The sequence below is a fragment of the Rhinatrema bivittatum genome, unplaced genomic scaffold (assembly GCF_901001135.1).
Source record: "Rhinatrema bivittatum unplaced genomic scaffold, aRhiBiv1.1, whole genome shotgun sequence".
In the NCBI taxonomy this organism is placed as follows: Eukaryota; Metazoa; Chordata; class Amphibia; order Gymnophiona; family Rhinatrematidae; genus Rhinatrema; species Rhinatrema bivittatum.
In genome coordinates this window covers 13,589-31,293 of record NW_021820955.1, presented here as the reverse complement: position 1 = coordinate 31,293, position 17,705 = coordinate 13,589, and the positions used below count along the sequence as shown (strand labels likewise).

At 47.5% G+C, this 17,705-nt stretch overlaps 1 protein-coding gene across 3 annotated transcripts in view; it reads right to left on the bottom strand.

Annotated features, from left to right (window-relative positions):
* LOC115082327 (cell cycle and apoptosis regulator protein 2-like) overlaps positions 1 to 14,081 on the bottom strand; it is a 100,567-nt gene extending 86,486 nt beyond the window's left edge. The window contains exons 1-6 of one of the 3 annotated variants that reach the window (XM_029586564.1): positions 13,973 to 14,081; positions 13,025 to 13,114; positions 12,472 to 12,563; positions 11,857 to 11,948; positions 11,161 to 11,275; positions 10,389 to 10,518 (exon numbers count right to left, since the gene is read on the bottom strand). In XM_029586564.1, the coding sequence (XP_029442424.1) occupies positions 10,389 to 10,518; positions 11,161 to 11,275; positions 11,857 to 11,948; positions 12,472 to 12,563; positions 13,025 to 13,091 (496 nt within the window). In that variant the 5' untranslated portion in view covers positions 13,092 to 13,114; positions 13,973 to 14,081. Of the gene's footprint in view, positions 1 to 10,388; positions 10,519 to 11,160; positions 11,276 to 11,856; positions 11,949 to 12,471; positions 12,564 to 13,024; positions 13,115 to 13,756; positions 13,948 to 13,972 lie in introns of those variants that run through there. The other 2 variants (XM_029586566.1, XM_029586565.1) reach the window with 2 other exon arrangements.
* Between the last annotated feature and the right edge of the window lie 3,624 nt (positions 14,082 to 17,705).

The window sequence follows — 17,705 nt, the reverse complement described above, 5'->3', positions numbered from 1 at the left end:
TGAATGGCTGGGGAGGGAGGAGGAGGGGCCATTCCCCCAGCGGAAGGTCTGACCCTTCCTGCTGTGCCAAAAAAGTGCGGTAGAGCAGTAAAATAAATTCTGGGGAGAAACTGCGGGGAGCAGACCCCTTAGGCCCAGCACCGCCCAACTGAGCAAAATCTACTGGCAGCGCATCATCCAGGCTCCCCTGCCTCCCTATAGGGCCCGGGTGCACTGGAGAAAGCTGGGGGGGGGGGGGGAAGTCCTCCAGCCCCCCCTCCCCGAAAGCGCTGCCAAGTCTGCTGTTCCTGCGCTGGCCGAGGCCGAAGGCCTGACACAGGAAACCCTGTCCCCGACAGCAACCATAGGGGCGGCGGAAGAAGGCCTGACGCGCCGGCATTACTCGGGGGAAGGGGAAAGAGAAGGCCCCTCACCACCCGCCGAGCAGAGAGTGAGACGGCTGAGGCGGGCAGGAACCGCACCACACACTCAGCAGGCCCGACCACATACCATAGCACACGGTTACCCACGGAGCCCAGCAAGACCGATCCCCCAAAAAACACCGCCCCAATAGCAAAAACACCGCCCGAGAGCCTGGGAGAGACTTACCGCATCGCTGCTGCTGCTTCCTGCTAAAACTGTTTGTTTTTTTTTTGGTTTTTTTTTTAAACTTTACAAATATAACAGGGCCTCTGCTCTCCTAAGGCCTAGGGGAGCTGTCCAGCTTCAGCTCAGCCTGAAAGTTAGGAAAGAGAGCCCTAAAAACAAAAAGCAGCTGCCCCAAGCTGAAAAGCCACCTAGGCAGCCTCGTGAAAGGAGGGATCTGGACCACCAGATTTGCACCTCACGGATGGGAGCCAGAGCGAGCGTTCAAAAAGGTCACCAACCTCCAGCTCATCCACCTCAACCAAACAGGGAAGGGTTCCCCCAGGGATCCCGACCCCTGGGAGAAATGCTCCTGAGAAAAAGAAACAGAAAAAGAAAAAAGACCGAAAAATCATCAGAAACCTACAGGTGAAGGCACCAGCCACCATCTGTTGGAGACAGAGAAATACTGAGGAACTGCAGGTGGCACCAGTGCTTATCAAGCAGTGTCAGTTAAACTTTCACTGTCTCCATCTGCTGGCACTGATACATAAACCCAGGAGTCTGGAATGATCCGGGTTCTTACAGGGAATGTCAGTATCAACTTGCTTTGCAGGAACCTTGCAAAAACTCTGCCTGTCCATTTGCATAGTATGGATGATTAAGGAAAAGAAAACTTGCAGGTTTTCCATTCCCCTTACATAGTTCCATTTTTGTCTTGTTTTCTTTTTGTTCACTGAGCTACTTTTTAGTGTAAATCAATAGAGATGTGTTTTTGCTTTCTGCAGCCTTGGAAATAAACCTGAAAGAGGAACAGAAAGGAACATTAGAGGAGCTGGAGGTGAATTTTAGATGTGAGTGTTGCACTTTCAATCCTCTCTTCCTATTACTGAGACCCCTTTCACTGGGTCCTGAGATAATACAAAGTAAAGATGGGTTAGTTGTTCCACGGGGCAAAACCCAGGAGTCTGGACTGATCCAAGTACGTATAGGGAAAGATGGGTTAGTTGTTCCACACTTCTCTCTCTTCCTATTTCCTCCTCCCTCTCTCCTTTCCTCCCCCATCTCCTTCCCTTTCATCACCCCTTCCTCCTTTTTTCCCCCTACTGCGGAAAAGCCGGACCAGCTTGGGATCGTCTCCCTCCGCTGCCTGTGATGCTTTTCCTGCTCCGGATGGAGCGGATCCGTCCCCTGCCATCTCATCGGCCCCTTTTTAGGGGCTCTTCAGGGGAATCAGTGTCCGCCCCCGTGGAGGAATCCGGGTCCGCCTCCTGTGGGACGCCACGCGGAGGCCGTTACCCCCTGGAAGCCCTCTGGGGCACATCCGTAATCCCCGAGGGCCTGTTGGACTTCTTCGGCGGTGGAACCCTGCGGGGCTCCCTCCGGCCGCACTTGCTCTTACTTTTCTTACATTTCAGGACTTTGCGCAGCAAAGGCGCAAAGTCCTCAGAAAACGCCTTGTCAAACAGCAACTAGCTGGAATCAGAGGCAGCCTCAGCTGGGCTGCCCGGGGATTCCGGGTTCCCCGAGGGACTCCCCCCCCGCCGGGCCCCGCTGAGGAGACAGCTCGGGAGGCAAGGCCGCAGGCCCTGCCGCTTCCCGCGCCATTTCGCGGCCCGTGGCTAAAATGGCCGCCACTCCCGCGCCGAGCGGGAAACAATCCTGGGGCCTCCATCGCGCCCCCCCCCCCCCCGCTCGGCGGCGGTCGCACAGGCCGCACTCGAGCCCCCCGAGACGCCCCGGACGACCCTTCAGCGACCGGGATGCAGGAAGCGCATAGGCCGTCGCGCGAGAGACGCGCGCGCGCCGAGCCGCAGGACCGGCAAGCAGAGCCGCGAGGCATGCCGGCGAAACGGCGCGAAGACGGCAGCAAAGGAAATCAAAAATAATTAAAAAATCGCGCGAACGGCCTCCCTCCTGTCAGCGGCGCCCCCCCCCCCGAGAGCGGCGACGCAAGAAAACAGAGAGCCGGCACAAAACAAAAGACAAACTTTCTTTTTTTTTTTTTTACAAACAAACGCCTGTCGCTGTCCGCGGTCCTGGAGCCCTAGTCCAGCAGGGGTGAGTGAACCGGGCTCCCCGGTGTCACCCCTGACGCTGCTACTTAGAAAAGCCGGGTCCTCGACCCTAGCAGCGGCCTCAACCGGGGGGGGGGGGTAGTCCCCTCAGGACCTCTCAACCCCCCTGGGAGGTAGGGCAGACGGACGTCAGAGACAATTTGGCAAAAATTCCAATTAAAAGACACTAAAGCCTAAACTGGCCTAAACCAAAAGGAAAACCAACCCTGACGGAGTACCAGAATCAGGGCAGGGAGGAGCTGTGACCGGACCTGCACCATCTACTGGAGACAGAGTAAGACTGAGGGGCTGTGACTGGCACAGGGGCATATATGGCTCCGCCCACAAGTTTTAGTCTGTCTCCATCTACTGGTGCGGAGTCACAACCCAGGTGTCCTGGACTGATCCTGGTACGTACAGGGAAATCATTTTTTACATGTGTTTTTATTCTCTCACTGCCATATGGGTTTTTACATCCAATAAACATTGTCCTCATGGGGGCTTTGCCCCCTCTACAGCAGAAACAGCTTTTGGATGAGTAAACACGTATAACTGAATATGGTTTCTTTTTCTTAGTGGACAGAGGTTTTCTTTTATTTTTTTTTTACATATTCTTTTCAAGAATATATTTTTGTAATGTATGTTCCTTATAGGGACTTAAAGACACTCCATCAGTGGGACTGACTCTTCATAAACGCTCCCTCTCTTGTGTACTTCATTATAGGCACTACTGAAAGAACTACAAGATTTCTGTACCCCGAAGCAGGCGATGAGCCGAAACATGGCCATGTTGGGTCCATTAACATATTCCTGAGTTGCTTTATTTGTCCTTTTTATATGTTTGTTAATATATATGATATTAAAATTTTTAAATATTTGTGTAACCATTTAAGTTTTTAATGTATATTAATATATTTAAATGTACATAAAAATTAATCTGATTGACTACCTTTATTATTTATCTTTTATTATCTTTATGAATTAATTCATATTTAATTTATTTCTTATGCTTTATTGTCCTTTACCATTATTGGTGCATCTTTCCTCTGTCCATGTGTACACCACTCCCCTTTCTGTTGACCTCTGTGACATGCCCTGACATCTACTTAGTCTACAGTAGGGGTTTTCAAACTCATGATTGTGACCCACTACTGGGCTGTGGCACATGTTCCCTCATGATGAATACTAAGAAGTGCAGGAGTATATATACAGCACATCTCAAAGTAACTGGCAGCCACATGTAGCCAGCCAGGCATCGACAGGTGTATCTGAGATGGAGAGATAGTAAGCAGTGGGCACTGGGAAGGGGAAACGAGGAACTGCTGAGGGGGGGTGACAGAAATTACAGCTGGAAAGACTGGGTGAGAGTGAACAATGGGGTTGAAGAGAGAGACGATAGTGAACTGCAGGGACTCAGGGGGAGGGTTAAGAGTGAACATTGGGGGCTGGGGAGGGACTGGAGACAAGTGAGGCTGGAGGGTCAGGGACTGAGAAAAGAAAATTGGTTCTTACCTGCTAATTTTCATTCTTGTAGTACCACGGATCAGTCCAGATTGTGGGCTATGCCTCCCTTCAAGCAGATGGAGACAGAGAAAAACTTGAAGGGCACCCTCTCTTAACCTGGTGTGCCGCCTGCATCCCCTCAGTATAAAGATTATCCAAGCAGTAATAACAATGAATCAAGCAAAAAGTGAACATTTAAGAATAATAGAACAACAGAACTTTGAACATGAAAGCAACCCGTAGTTTTCTTCCTTAGCTTTCTGCAATGAAAAACGTTATATGAGCGCGGACTATCGGAGCCTCTTTGGGCGGGCGTCTGGACTGATCCATGGTACTAGAGGAACGAAAATTAGCAGGTAAGAACCAATTTTCTTTTTCTTGTACATACTCTGATCAGTCCAGACTGTGGGATGTACCAAAGCTTCCTTATGTAGGGCGGGACGACGAGAGTCCCGCGCGAAGAACTCCACTGCCAAAATTACTGACATCTGGAGCTTGAACATCCAAGCAGTAGTGACGCGTAAAAGTATGAAGTGTTTTCTATGTAGCTGCCCAACAAATTTCCTGTGGCGAAACTAGCTGACATTTAGCCCAAGAAGCAGCGGACAAAATAGCCTCTTTCAACCATCTCACAATTGTTGGTTTAGAAGCTTTTTGACCCTTCTTGGGACTGCTCCACAAGACAAACAAATGATTGGAAAGTCGGAAAGGATTTGTAACCTCCAAGTAACGTTAACAGAGATCGTCTGACATCTAACTGACGGAGCTCTTTAGAGTGCGGGGCATTGGCCGATAAAGAAGGAAAAGCCGGGAGCTCTACTGACTGACTTAAATGAAAAGTGGAGACGACCTTTGGTAAAAAGGAAGGCATAGTGCGAAGAGTGACTTCCGAATCAGAGATCCTACGTGCTGTACAGATAGCTACCAAAAATACTGTTTTCAATGTGAGGTCCTTCAACGTGGCATGTTTAAGGGGCTCAAAAGGTGGATCACACAAAACTCGAAGCACCAAATTAAGGCTCCAGGACGGACATATCAAATGGATGGGCAGATTCAAATGCCTTACTCCTTTGAGGAAATGCACTACATCAGGATGGGAACGCTACCGAACTGCCGACAAGAGAACCCAACGCCGCCACTTGCACACGGAGGGAATTAAAGGACAAGCCTTTGGATAAGCTGCTTTGCAAGAATGCCAAAATATGAGCCACGGAAGCCTGTCTGGGAAGGATACCGCGACCTCGACACCAAGTTTCGAAGATATTCCAGACCCTCACACATATGACAGAGAGGTAGAGGTTTTCCTGGCTTGGAGAAGTGTAGTAATGACTTCCTCCGAGTAACCTTTCTTCCTTAACCTTCTCCTTTCAAAAGCCAAGCAGCTAGACAAAAGCAATCTGCCTGGTCGAAAAATACAGGACCTTGACAAAGCAGATTTGGAAGATGGCCGAGCCTCAGGGGCCCATCTAGCGCCAGATTGATGAGGTCCACAAACCACGGCCATCGGGGCCATTTCGGCGCGACTAGGATCATGGATCCTGGATGAACCTCTATTCTGCGGAGAACTTTTCCCACCAGAGGCCATGGAGGGAACACATATAGAAGTATTGTGGTTGGCCAAGGAAGTACCAACGCATCGACTTCCTCTGCTCCGTGATCCTTTCTGAGACTGAAGAAACGAGGAGCTTTGGCATTGTCCCGCGTCGCCATCAAGTTCATGTGGGGTGTCCCTCACCTGCGTCAGATGAGATCCATCGCTCTGTTGGACAGTTCCCACTCTCCGACTCAGGAAATCTGCCTGTATGTTTTCTTTGCCGGCGATGTGAGATGCCACCAGAAAAGCAAGATGCTTTTCCGCCCAAACCATGATCTGTTCTGCTTCTTCGGCTACAGCTTGGCTCTTGGTGCCACCTTGACGGTTGATGTAAGCTACCGTCGTCGTGTTGTCGGACAGAACGCGGACCACTTGATCGCGGATCAAAGGGAGGACGTGCTGGAGAGCTAATCGGACTGCCTTGGTCTCCAGGCGGTTGATCGACCAGTTAGACTCCTCCTCCGACCAGCAGCCTTGGACCGAGTGAAACTGGCAGACCGCCCCCCAGCCGGAGAGACTGGCATCCATGGTTACCACTATCCAAGACTGGATTTCGAGTTCTATGCCGCTCGACAGATTTTGCGGGCAAAGCCACCATCCAAGACTGGACCTTGCGTGATCAGTGAACCGTAGAGGGAACTGAAATCTTCCGACTTGGGATTCCAACGGGAAAGCAATGCTCGTTGTAATGGTCTCATATGAACAAAGCCCAGGAGACCAACTCCAAGGTGGATGCCATGGATCTGAGGACCTGAAGATAGTCCCAGTCTTTGGGGAGTGGGAGCGACAACAAGCGACGAACCTGTTCCATCAATTTGGTTATGCGGTCCGGTGGAAGAAATACCTTTCCTAATGTGGTATTGAACCGGGCTCCCAAGAAATCCATCAACTGAGATGGCACAAGGTTGCTTTTGGGTTGGTTGACTACCCACCCACCACCACCATAACGTTGGTGAACGTGCGGGGAGCCGAGGCCAGACCGAACAGCAGAGCGCAAAACTGAAAATGCTTGCCCAGGATCATGAAGCGAAGAAATTTCTGATGGTCTTCGCAGATGGGTATGTCTAAGTATGCTTCCATCAAATCCAGGGATGCCAAGAACTCGCCTTTGCGTACTGCCACGATAACTGAGCGAAGAGTTTCCAAACAGAAGTGCGGTATCTTGAGAGCCTTGTTTACTTTTTTCAGGTCTAGAATAGAGCGGAAGGAACCCTCCTTTATTGGGACCACAAAATAGATGGAGTATTGTCCCTTCTTCCATTCATCCTGGGGGACAGGAGTTATCGCCCCTAGGGACAGAAGGCGCTGGAGAGTCTGCTGGACGATTTGAACTTTGGCAAGGGATCCGCAAATCTCGGAGCAGCTGAGCAAATTCCAAAGCGTAGCCATGTTCTATGATGCTTAGAACCCACTGGTCAAAGGTTATTTTGGCCCATTCCTCGTGGAACTGGGATAAACGCCCACCCCACGGGAGGAATCGAGGGATGGGCCAGCCGTATCTCATTGAGAAGTCTTGGAGGCAACAGCCGGAGCAGCACTACCATCACAAGAGAATCTTCTCCCTCGAAAGGAAGAAGACCAGGACTGCGGCCTAGTTGACAGCTGTCTTTGTCCAAGAGGCTGTGGTCTGCTGAGACAAAATCTTCATTGGCCACGGAAATGTGAGCGGGTGGATGGAAAACCTCTGGAAGGTCTTGGCCTGTCCTCTGGCAGCTTATGGACTTTGTTCTCTCCCAATGATTTAATCAATTGCTCTAAGTCGTCACCAAATAGAAATTTTCCTTTGAAAGACAACGCACCCAGCTGAGCTTTGGATGATACATCCGCTGACGAGTTACACAGGCAAAGGAGCCGCCTAGCCGAAACAGTGGAAGACATTGTGCGAGATGAGGTACGGAGAATGTAATATAGAGCATCAGCCCCATATGCTACCACCGCTTCCAATCGTTCTGCCTGCTCAGATTCAGCTGGAGAGAGATCTCTGGACGTTAACAATTGTTGAACCCAGCGTAGACTCGCCTGAAGCATGTAGCTACTACACACCGCCACTCGTATGCCCAGAGCGGACACATTGAAGATACGCTTGAAGAGAACTTCCAGTTTCCTGTCTTGAAGATCCTTGAGTGCCGCTGCTCCTGCGACTGTAGTCCTTTTGGTGACAGCCGAAACCGAAGCATCCACCTTAGGAGCTCCAGAGACTCTTCAGTCCAGGGATATAACTTATTCATAGCCCAACTACTCTCAAGTCGGCATTTGGAACATCCCACTCCCGTGTCATCAACTGCTGGAGCACGGGATGAAGAGGAAAAGCCTTGGTGGGAGCCCTGAGTCCCGCCAGAACCAGGTCCATGGAATACTGCGGGAGAGGATGCTGAGGAAGGTCCACTCCAAGCTCTGACAAAACTGAGGGAATCAGAGGGTCCAATTCTTCCCTATGAAAAAGACGGACCACCTTCGGATCGTAACCGTCTAGGGGAGCCTGTTTTCCCAGATCCTCCTCTGTCCCTGCTCCGCCTGTGCCAGGCGAGGGGAAGTTGACAGTAGCTCCCGTGTCCGCAGCCTGTGGAATAGCGGATCCATATGCAGGAGAAGGACCCCGCAACTTAGCGATCTGCAGAGAAGCTGGTGCATCCAGACGCTTGGCCACCTTGTGGGGTGGTCCAGGAGGAGGATCAAAAGGACAGCTCAAAAAAGCAGCCAAACCCTGAGAAGATTGGGACGGCAAAAAGGCTTTGTGCATGAGGAGCACAAAGTCCAAAGAAAAATTATTAGAGCCAGCCTCATCCCCATCCCCCCCCCGCCCCGGGGGGATCTGGCAAAGACAGGAGATAGATTGGGTGGGAGCTCTCCTGGATTCCATTGCTCTGGCTTGGGCTTCCTGAAAAGTGCTCAAAATGGCTACCGTTCCTGCACTGAGGGGAAACGGATCGGCCCGAGGCTCCTGAGGTGCTGATCTTTTAACTGCACCTCAGGGCCTGAAAGTGCTTCCCACAGGCAAGAGAGAACTGCCTTCCCCTCCTGACAGACACCATGAGCAGAGCCCTGCCCGGGAGAGCATGGTCGAAGACTCTCCACAGGTAGTGCACGAAGATTGCCATGGCATCATGAAAAAACGGCGCACCAGCGAGGGAAGAAGCAGGGAGTCAGAACTCAGTAAAATGCGCCTGAACTGTGCCTGAAACTGGACGGAAAGCAGCCGCTAAAAAAGGGAAACAACCAGGCTGCTTTCAAAATCGGTTAGTTTGAATTTTGAAAACTTTTTTTTCGTCGCACTAAACAGCGTAGTGAGAGGAGGGACCGGACCACCGGCGTCTTACTCCAGCGCCTTAACTACCTGGAGCCCCGCAGGGTAACCAACCCCAGCTCCCACTCCTACAACCAGGGGGGACGGACTCGCAAGACCTACCTACCCCCTGGGAGGAATTGATGTCTCAGTTCACTTTTTTTTTTTTTTTTGCTTTGCTTGATTCCTTCAACAGTAATTCTAACCTGCTTTTTTTTTTTTAAAGGGAAAGTGTCTTAAACCCAGGAACAGGTCAAGACTGCAGGGATTGCACCACCTCCATCTGCTGGAGACAGAGAAATACTGAAGGGATGCAGGTGGCACACCAGGTTAAGAGAGGGTGCCCTTCAAGTTTTTCTCTGTCTCCATCTGCTCGAAGGGAGGCATAACCCACAGTCTGGAATGATCCGGGTACGTACAGGGAATGGTGCTTTTCCACTGATTCCTGAGAAAAACAATTTGAAAACCACTGTCTATAGACTAGATATACCTTTTCCCATAGACATAAAATAGGAAAAACCCTTTGGTAAACTGGTTCTATAAGAGTGAATTTGTTTTTATCACCCCCTGTTTATGGAAAAGAAATCGAGTGGCTAAATGATATAATACACCTATACACCCCACAACGCAATACAAGATCAACCAACAAAGCACTACTATCAATACCCACAATCACCTCCACCAAACTCACATCAGTTTGGGAAAGAGCATTTTCACTAGCAGGACCCCGCCTGTGGAACACCATGCCCGAAAACTTACGAAAACAAAACAATATAAAACTCTTCAGAAAACAACTAAAGACCTGGCTCTTTGAACAAACATATAGAGAAGGTATAGATTAATATACACTCCCCCTACGAAATATAAAGTCCACCGCACTCCCCAATTTTCTTGATACTATGTACACAGTTATTCCCTGCCCGACACAAACAGTATTAATCCCATGACCAGTTGTTTTCCCCCCATCTCCCCACCTTAATTTATTACCATAATGCTATCACTTAATATGCTCTGTTTAATACTCTGTTTATTGCTCTGTTTATTTCCTTGTTATTACCCATTATAATGTAATCAGTTAATTTGATTTGTTATTCTCGTTATAATGTAATCAGTTAATTTGATCAGTTCAATGTATCCTGTTGTTTTAACTGTAAACTGTGGTGAAGGCTTGCTCCAAACTACGGTGTATAAAAACCGTCAAATAAATAAATAAATAAATATCTGTCAAAAGAGGGAGTAGACTGAAGACCGAGAAGAAAGGCAGTGTCACAGTAAGCAGGAGCAACTGGGTGGACCAAAAGATCTTTAATGGTCACCAGCAATAATAGCACTTTGAACTTGATGACTGCTGGTCTCTATTTCTATAATTCTGCTTCTCAGTACTTACGTTTCTGAGGGAACAAAGGAGGGATTCGATGAGGCTGGAAAAGTAGCTGGGGTTTGGCTCCCAGAATTCCTTGTTTCTGCCCTAAAGGCGCCATATGTAGGAGGGACGGGGTTGGAGACTTCAGAAGTGGCTGCAAAATAGAACCCAGAGATTACGAAAGTACCAAAGCTAACAATCAGAAGAACATAAGAGATGACAGGCTGAGCCAGTAGTCCATTGAACATGGCATCCTGTCTCTAACAGTAGCCTGATTGGATCACCTAGAAGAATCCAGCAGAACCTAATAGGAAAGGCCACACAAATACCCTTAGAGCAGATGATCACAAGCTTACTGCTGGGTAAGGCTATGCAGCTGGGATCCAACTTGTGAGAGGCTGAGCCCTGATACACTGTACCCACAGAGGTACGGTCATTCTTTGCTGCCAACATAGCAGCCTCTGCAAACCCCAGAAGTACAATTCAGTATGTCCTTCTACAACCCCCTCCCTTAACAATAAAAACTCTCTCATGTTCCCTAGTATTGTATTCCCATTAACCACCCCCCTCAATCCCATAGTCTTATATCCTCCAGATACCCCCCTCAGTGCCCTCCTTAGTATCATACCACAATACCCCTATTAACATACTTAACATCCATTTCAGTATCCCTTCCAGTATTGCACCCAGATACTCTCCTCAGTACACCCTCTAGCTTCACACTCAGATGCTTCTTGTGGTTTCTCCCCAGTAACAAAACCCAGTACTCCCTTTAGAATTACCGCTAGTACTATACCTGGCTGGCAAGTGCCTGGACCTTCACAGCATTCCATGGCACTGACTGATTGGGGTTATAGACGGCCTTAACCAACACCTTCTCTCCAACTTGTGGGACGCGACCCTTCACAACACTAGAGAGGGAGAACGAGACAGACAGAAAGAAATACAAGCAACGAAATAGAGGGAGAGCGAGCAACAGACAAGCAAGGCAAGAGAACAGAAAATGAACACAAGAAAGGGTAGAGAAAGACAAGGTAGGGAGAGAAAGAGGAGGAAAGGAAAGACAAAATGACAGACAGGGGAGACAGAGAGGAGATATTGGGTATAAGAGTTGAAAGCAATACATACACAATCACTTGCAACCAATGTGCATGGCAGAACTCAAAGGGCTCACAGACAATTTTGCAAATTCTACAGGGGACTTTTCCAGTATCTGCAGATATTTAAATGAAGCCGCATGGAAAGAGTTTTGGATGCTGGAGTACAGTTTCTCCATATCTCAACCATTCTTAGACCATTGCCACTGATCAGAATGCTGTGAGCATGATCAAATCCTCACTCCCTGCCAAGCAACTTCCATGCTGACTGAAACTTATTACCTTTTCCAAACTCCAGGAAGATCAAAAATTTACATCACATACTCTGGTCCCCCAATTGTTACCATTCTAGTGTTGGGAACCAAAATACAAGCGGTATTCTTTTCCAGCCTTACCTAAGTTGGAAGAAGACTTCTTCATCCACCACTCCAAAGTAGTCCTGAAGCTTAGTGACAATCCCAGTAAAGACTCTGTGCTTCTCTTCCATCTGCAGGGAAAATCACTCAATATAGTACAGTCACAGCATAAACATACCCCTCACAGTGACACAAGAGTCACCAACCTGAGGATAGTTACCCCCAATTATTAGAAATATTAACAGAGAAATGATCATAAATATGACATAACATCTTGATGCCCTGTAGCCCTGGACTCTAATAATGTACCATCTCTGCTTCTTGTGCCCAATTCTTCAGGAGGCTTCTCATCTGATAGTGACCTGACTGCACAAGCATGTCTAATACCACAAAATTTTACTTGCGTACAACTGAGTAAGAAAGCAGTCAGAAGCCTCTTCTGCCATTCAGAAACAGATACTCAACTACTAAAGAAAAAGAATATGGGTGTCACCCCAACACTTATGTCCTTTCCCCCTGACCTGAATCTCTCTCCCATTGCCTGTGTACATCTTCACCCCATCTTCCCTCCTCTAATGTCTGTGCCCCCCTCCCTCAGTCATCCAAGAGCCAGAGACAGCATGCTAGCCAGCAAAAACTGAGAGCTGGACATACCTGCAAATGCAGCATGCTCTGAGGAAGCTCAGATGGAAGTGTTGGGCTGATGTAGGCTGGAGGAGGTCCAAGCAAGGAGGCCGTAGGGTTCCCTGAAACAGAAGCAGAACTGGCTGTCACTCCACGAAAAGGAAAAACAATAAAGACACCACATTAACTAACTGGTGCACATCATACATGCACAGTCCACAGACCCATTCCAGCACAGCATCAAACAATATACACAAGCACTACAGATTTACCTTAGTATAGCATCACATCTTTACATAACCCCACTTACCTATCCAAGCAGAGTATCTCATACAGCACCAAAGACTCATCCAGGCAAAGCATCAGACATATACACATCACTCACCCATCCCAGCAAACCATCTCACACATCATCACTTTCTCACCCCATGTTATCACAAACAGTACCAAACACTCACTCCAACAATCCATCATACACAGCATCATACATTCACCCCAGTAAAATATTATATAGCATCTTATATGGCATATGAGAGAAGCACAGACCCATTAGAGACTGTACATGTGTGATGGGAGCACAGACCTATCAGGGTCCTCATGACTTGTCCTTGGCTGGATCGCCGACGATTATGACGCTTGAACTGAGACATCTGGGAATGGTGATGTCTGGGGACTGAAGAGGCAGACAAAGCACAGGAGTCAGGGAAGGTCAGCATGCATAAGGCAGAAGACAGCAGCTAAGAAGGAAAATGCATCATAGGGCACATGTAAGAGCACATCCAAGCTGTTCCATCTCTGTTTCAGATCTAGAGATGTCACTCCCCTCTTCTCCTGGGGTGTTACTTTCCTCTGTCTCAGGATCTGGGGTAGCACAGCCTCCCTCATCTCAGGGTCTGGAGTGGCACTCCCCTACCCATCACACTGTATTTAAGATTTTGGAGGTATCACTATCCCCCTTATATCTAAGTCTGGAAGCATCACTCCCCTCTCAATCAGGGTTTGAAATGTCTAGCCTCTCCTCTTCCCATATTTCAATGAGTGGTGATGTCAATTCCTTCTATCATCCAACATGTCTTGAGATCGAGAGATATCACCCCTCTTCCCCAAAACCCCCTCTCTCAGGGTTAAAGGGTTGCAATTCCCTCCTCTGCCATGTTTCAAGATCTGGGGGTGTCAGTTCCTTCCTCCCATCTCAGGGTCTGGGGATAGTACTCCCTCCACCCCCGCAGTACAGGTTTTGGGGGGGATCTATTCCCCCCGCCCCCGTATCTCATGGTCTCCCCTCTTCCCTTCGTGGTTTGGTGGCAGCACTCACTTCCTCCACCTACATCTCAGGGTCTGGGACTGGCACTCCACCCCTTGTGTTTCAAGGTTTGGGTGTCATTACCCCTTTCCCTCCTCGTATCTCAGAATCTGAAGGTGGTATTCCCCGTCCCCGTGCCTCAGGGTCTAGGGATGGCACTCCCCTCCATCCGTATCTCAGAGTTTAGCGGGGGAAGGGATCACCCTTTCGCTCCCCTTCTGCACCCACCAAATGAAGTATCAGCCCCGGTATAGGCGGAACCGGAGACCGCGCTCCCTGACACAAAGACAAACGGAAGTTGCGGCACTTGCTCCGGAACTACACAGGAACCGGAAGTATGGCGACACACTTTTAGAAACCGGAAGTTCCCACTGTCAACTTAACATGTGGTCCGGAAATACCATAGAGTCCCAGGTGGCGGGTAGAATTAGAGTCTGTGGTACCTTCCACGTGGGAGACTGGATGTAGGAGGTTTCTTCAGCCGTACGGACGCAGCTTTCTTATCACGCGAGTGATGCAACTACAGTATTTAATAACGCGATATAATACGATCCTAAAATGCTCTGCTTCCGGTGTAATGAAGTAGCTGGGCAGGCTTCAGCACCGAGGCACCAATCCCGTCGTCCTTTTCTTGTCTACACTTTTTCTCCCTCTGGTACCCGCCCAAGTTTCAATTTTCTGAAGCTCAAGGAGAATGGGAAACAGAAAAGAAACAGGCTTGTGGAAAATATGCCTAAACTAATAAGCTGTAAACAAACAGTTCTAGTCGTCCCTTCTTAAATATATAATGAAAACAAGTGAAACATTTTTATGCAATACATAATTCTGCTGACTTCTCTTTCCTGCCGGCTCGTTCTACATACTACTTTTCTCACTTTTTCCCTTTTCCATCTTTCTTGTTTTATCACCCTTCCAGCCTATCTCATCTTATCTTTGCCTTTGTTTTTTACCCTTCCATGTCCCCATCTCCCAGTCCTTCATGTTCCCCTATCAGTTTCCCACTAGGCTAGCTGTCCTAAAACAGAAAATGAAAGACTTCACAGTAAAGAATGAGCAGAAAAAGCTCCGTATAATCAAGACTGGTGCGAGGATATCAGTGCCCTAGGCAAACTTTACAGCTTTGGGCATACACACAACCCCCACACCTCCCACACACAATTAAAAATTATGCCCTTATAATAGATTTTACATGAAAAAGGACAATGCAGAAAAATATCACTTAAAACATTACAACATGTATATTATATTTAATGCATTACTGTAGCACCAGCTAGAAAGCCTGCAAAAGAGACACTTGGAACTCATATGGTATTAGGTCTATTGTAACACCTATTGGGTGTGGGTTTGACCCTTAAAAAAAACAGTTAAACTGAATTATCACATAATAAACCTCCCATAACAAAACAGTACTAACTGCCAGCACTCAAATGCTACACTGCAGATATTACATTGGGCCCTAAAACACCAATACATCTCCTGTTAGGAAAACAAAACAAGCCAGGCTGCTATGAATCCATATATAGAAACTACACTCTAGCAGAATATCTCACCTCATTCATACATGCAGAACACAGACAGACCCTCACCAAATACTGAACATAAAGTATAAATAGAAACATGCAGACAAAAACTGAACTGGAAACCACAACAAACCAGACTATGCAGTGCAACAATGGAAAAACAGGATCACCACCATTCCTCAAAATATCAAACAAAATTAAGAAATATAAAGCATCAATCATATTATTAAAACCACACTAATAAATATTTCAAATCAGCTAACAAACAGAATATCATCCAATAATTAAAAGCTCATATACAAATTATTAACATTTTTCCAAACACCAATAACATATTTTAAAACAAACACAGCAAATAGCATTTATGCTTTCTATCCCTTCCCCTTCTCTAACACGCAGGTAGTAGCCTCGTGCTAGGGTCGGGCCTCCTGCGGCCCATGTAACAACGATTCCTGCATCCAAGAGGAGGGAAGAAGGAGGCCCAGTCGCCATAGTACTGCCACAAGAAAGAGTTAGGGAGCGTTTTTTGGGGGTTTTTTTATATTCCACTTTTCGCACTTTTTTCAGTGCTTCAAAGTGGATTACATTCAGGTACTGTAGGTATTTCCCTATACCCCAGAGGGCTTACAATATAAGGCCTGGATTCACTAACACCGCCGGGTTCTTTGAATCCTGTGGTAACAGGGGGGGGGGCGGTCCCGTGATAGCCGGCAGCGCGCCATAAAAGGTGTAGTTATTCAGTGCGAAAATAACAGCAAAAAGGATGCATACCTTTTGTTGTCTGAGAAATCTTTGCAGAGTCAGCCCCGGTGCCTCCCCAACTCCTCCTCTTCTGGGGCTGACTCCACCCCAAGCTATCGCACAAGTGCAATAGCTTTAGAAAATAACCCCCTAAGTTTGTACCTGATACGATGGGAGTTAAAGTGACATGCCCAAGGTCACAAGGAGTGACAGTAGGACTCAAACCCTGGTCTTTTGGTTTGTAGCCCACTGCTCTAACCACTAGGCTACTCCTCCACTACTCTGCTGCTTAAAGGTCATATTTGAGAAGGACCAGTGAAAACAGTAGGTGGCCACCCCCTAAACCTGTGGCACTCTAGGCAGCTGCCTAGTCCTGCTTAATGATTACACTGACTCTGCATATAATCCCAGGGAAAACAGGAGAGACAGCAGCTATGGCAGTTTAAATATGTGGTATCCTGCCACCAGGCGAGAAATCAGACCAGAGCCAATATGGACCAGCACCAGAATCTGGAAATTATCCTTGTTATATTTTCTCTACCCTGTAATTTTATTTTATTGTTATCACTATTATGTTATTTTTTTCTTTCTTTTTCCTTTTATTTTAACCATGAGGAGAGTTTGTTAGTTTACTTTATTTGATAAAACCGTACATGGGAATGGGGTAGACACAACTTTTACAGAAGAAAATATATGGGAATAGCTAGGAAACCTGACATGGACAAGGCCATAGGGCTGCATGAGGTACATCCCAGGATACTGTGAGAGCTCAGAGATGTCCTGGCGGGTCCGCTGCGTGATCTGTTCAATAGATCCCTGGAAATGAGAATGGTGCTGTGAAATTGGAGAAGAGCAGTTGTGGTCCCGCTTCACAAAAGTGGTAGCAGAGAGGAGGCTGGAAACATGCCAGTTATCCTCATCTCGGTGGTGGGAAAATTGGAGACTCTGCTGAAAGAAAGAATATTGAACTATCTACTATCCAGTAAGTTGCTGGATCCAAGGCAGTATGGATTCACCAGGGAAAAGTCCTGTCAGACAAATCTGATTGATTTTTTTGATTGGGTGACTAGATAAGAGCGCTTGATGTGATTTACTTGGATTTCAGCAAAACTTTGATAAAGTCCCATATAGGAGCTTGGGAGTCAACCCCAAGGTGGTGGAGTAGATTACAAACCGGTTGATTGACAGGAGACAGTGGGTAATGGTAAATGGAACTTACTCTGAAGAGAAAATGGTGTTAAGTGGTGTGCCACAAAGATCGGTATTGGGACCAGCTCTGTTCAATACCTTGAGAGTGACATTGCTGAAGGGATAGAAGGCAAGTTTGTCTATTTGTGGATGATACTAAGATCTTCAACAGAGTGGACACGCCTGAAGGAATAGAGAGAATGAAAAGAGATTTAAGAAAGCTTGAAGAATGGTCGAAGATTTGGCAGCTGGGATTCAATGACAAGAAATGTAGAGTCATGCATCTGGGATGTAGTATTCCAAAAGAGCTGTATATGATGGGGGGTGATATGCATGGACCAAGAGAGGAATCTTGGGATGATAATGTCTGGCGATCTGAAGGTGGCAAGGCAATGTGACAAGGCGAAAAACTAAAGCCAGAAGAATGCTGGGCTGTATTTAGAGAGGAATAACCAATAAGAAAAAGTAATCCCCTTATACAGGTCCTTAATGAAGCCTCATCTGGAGTACTG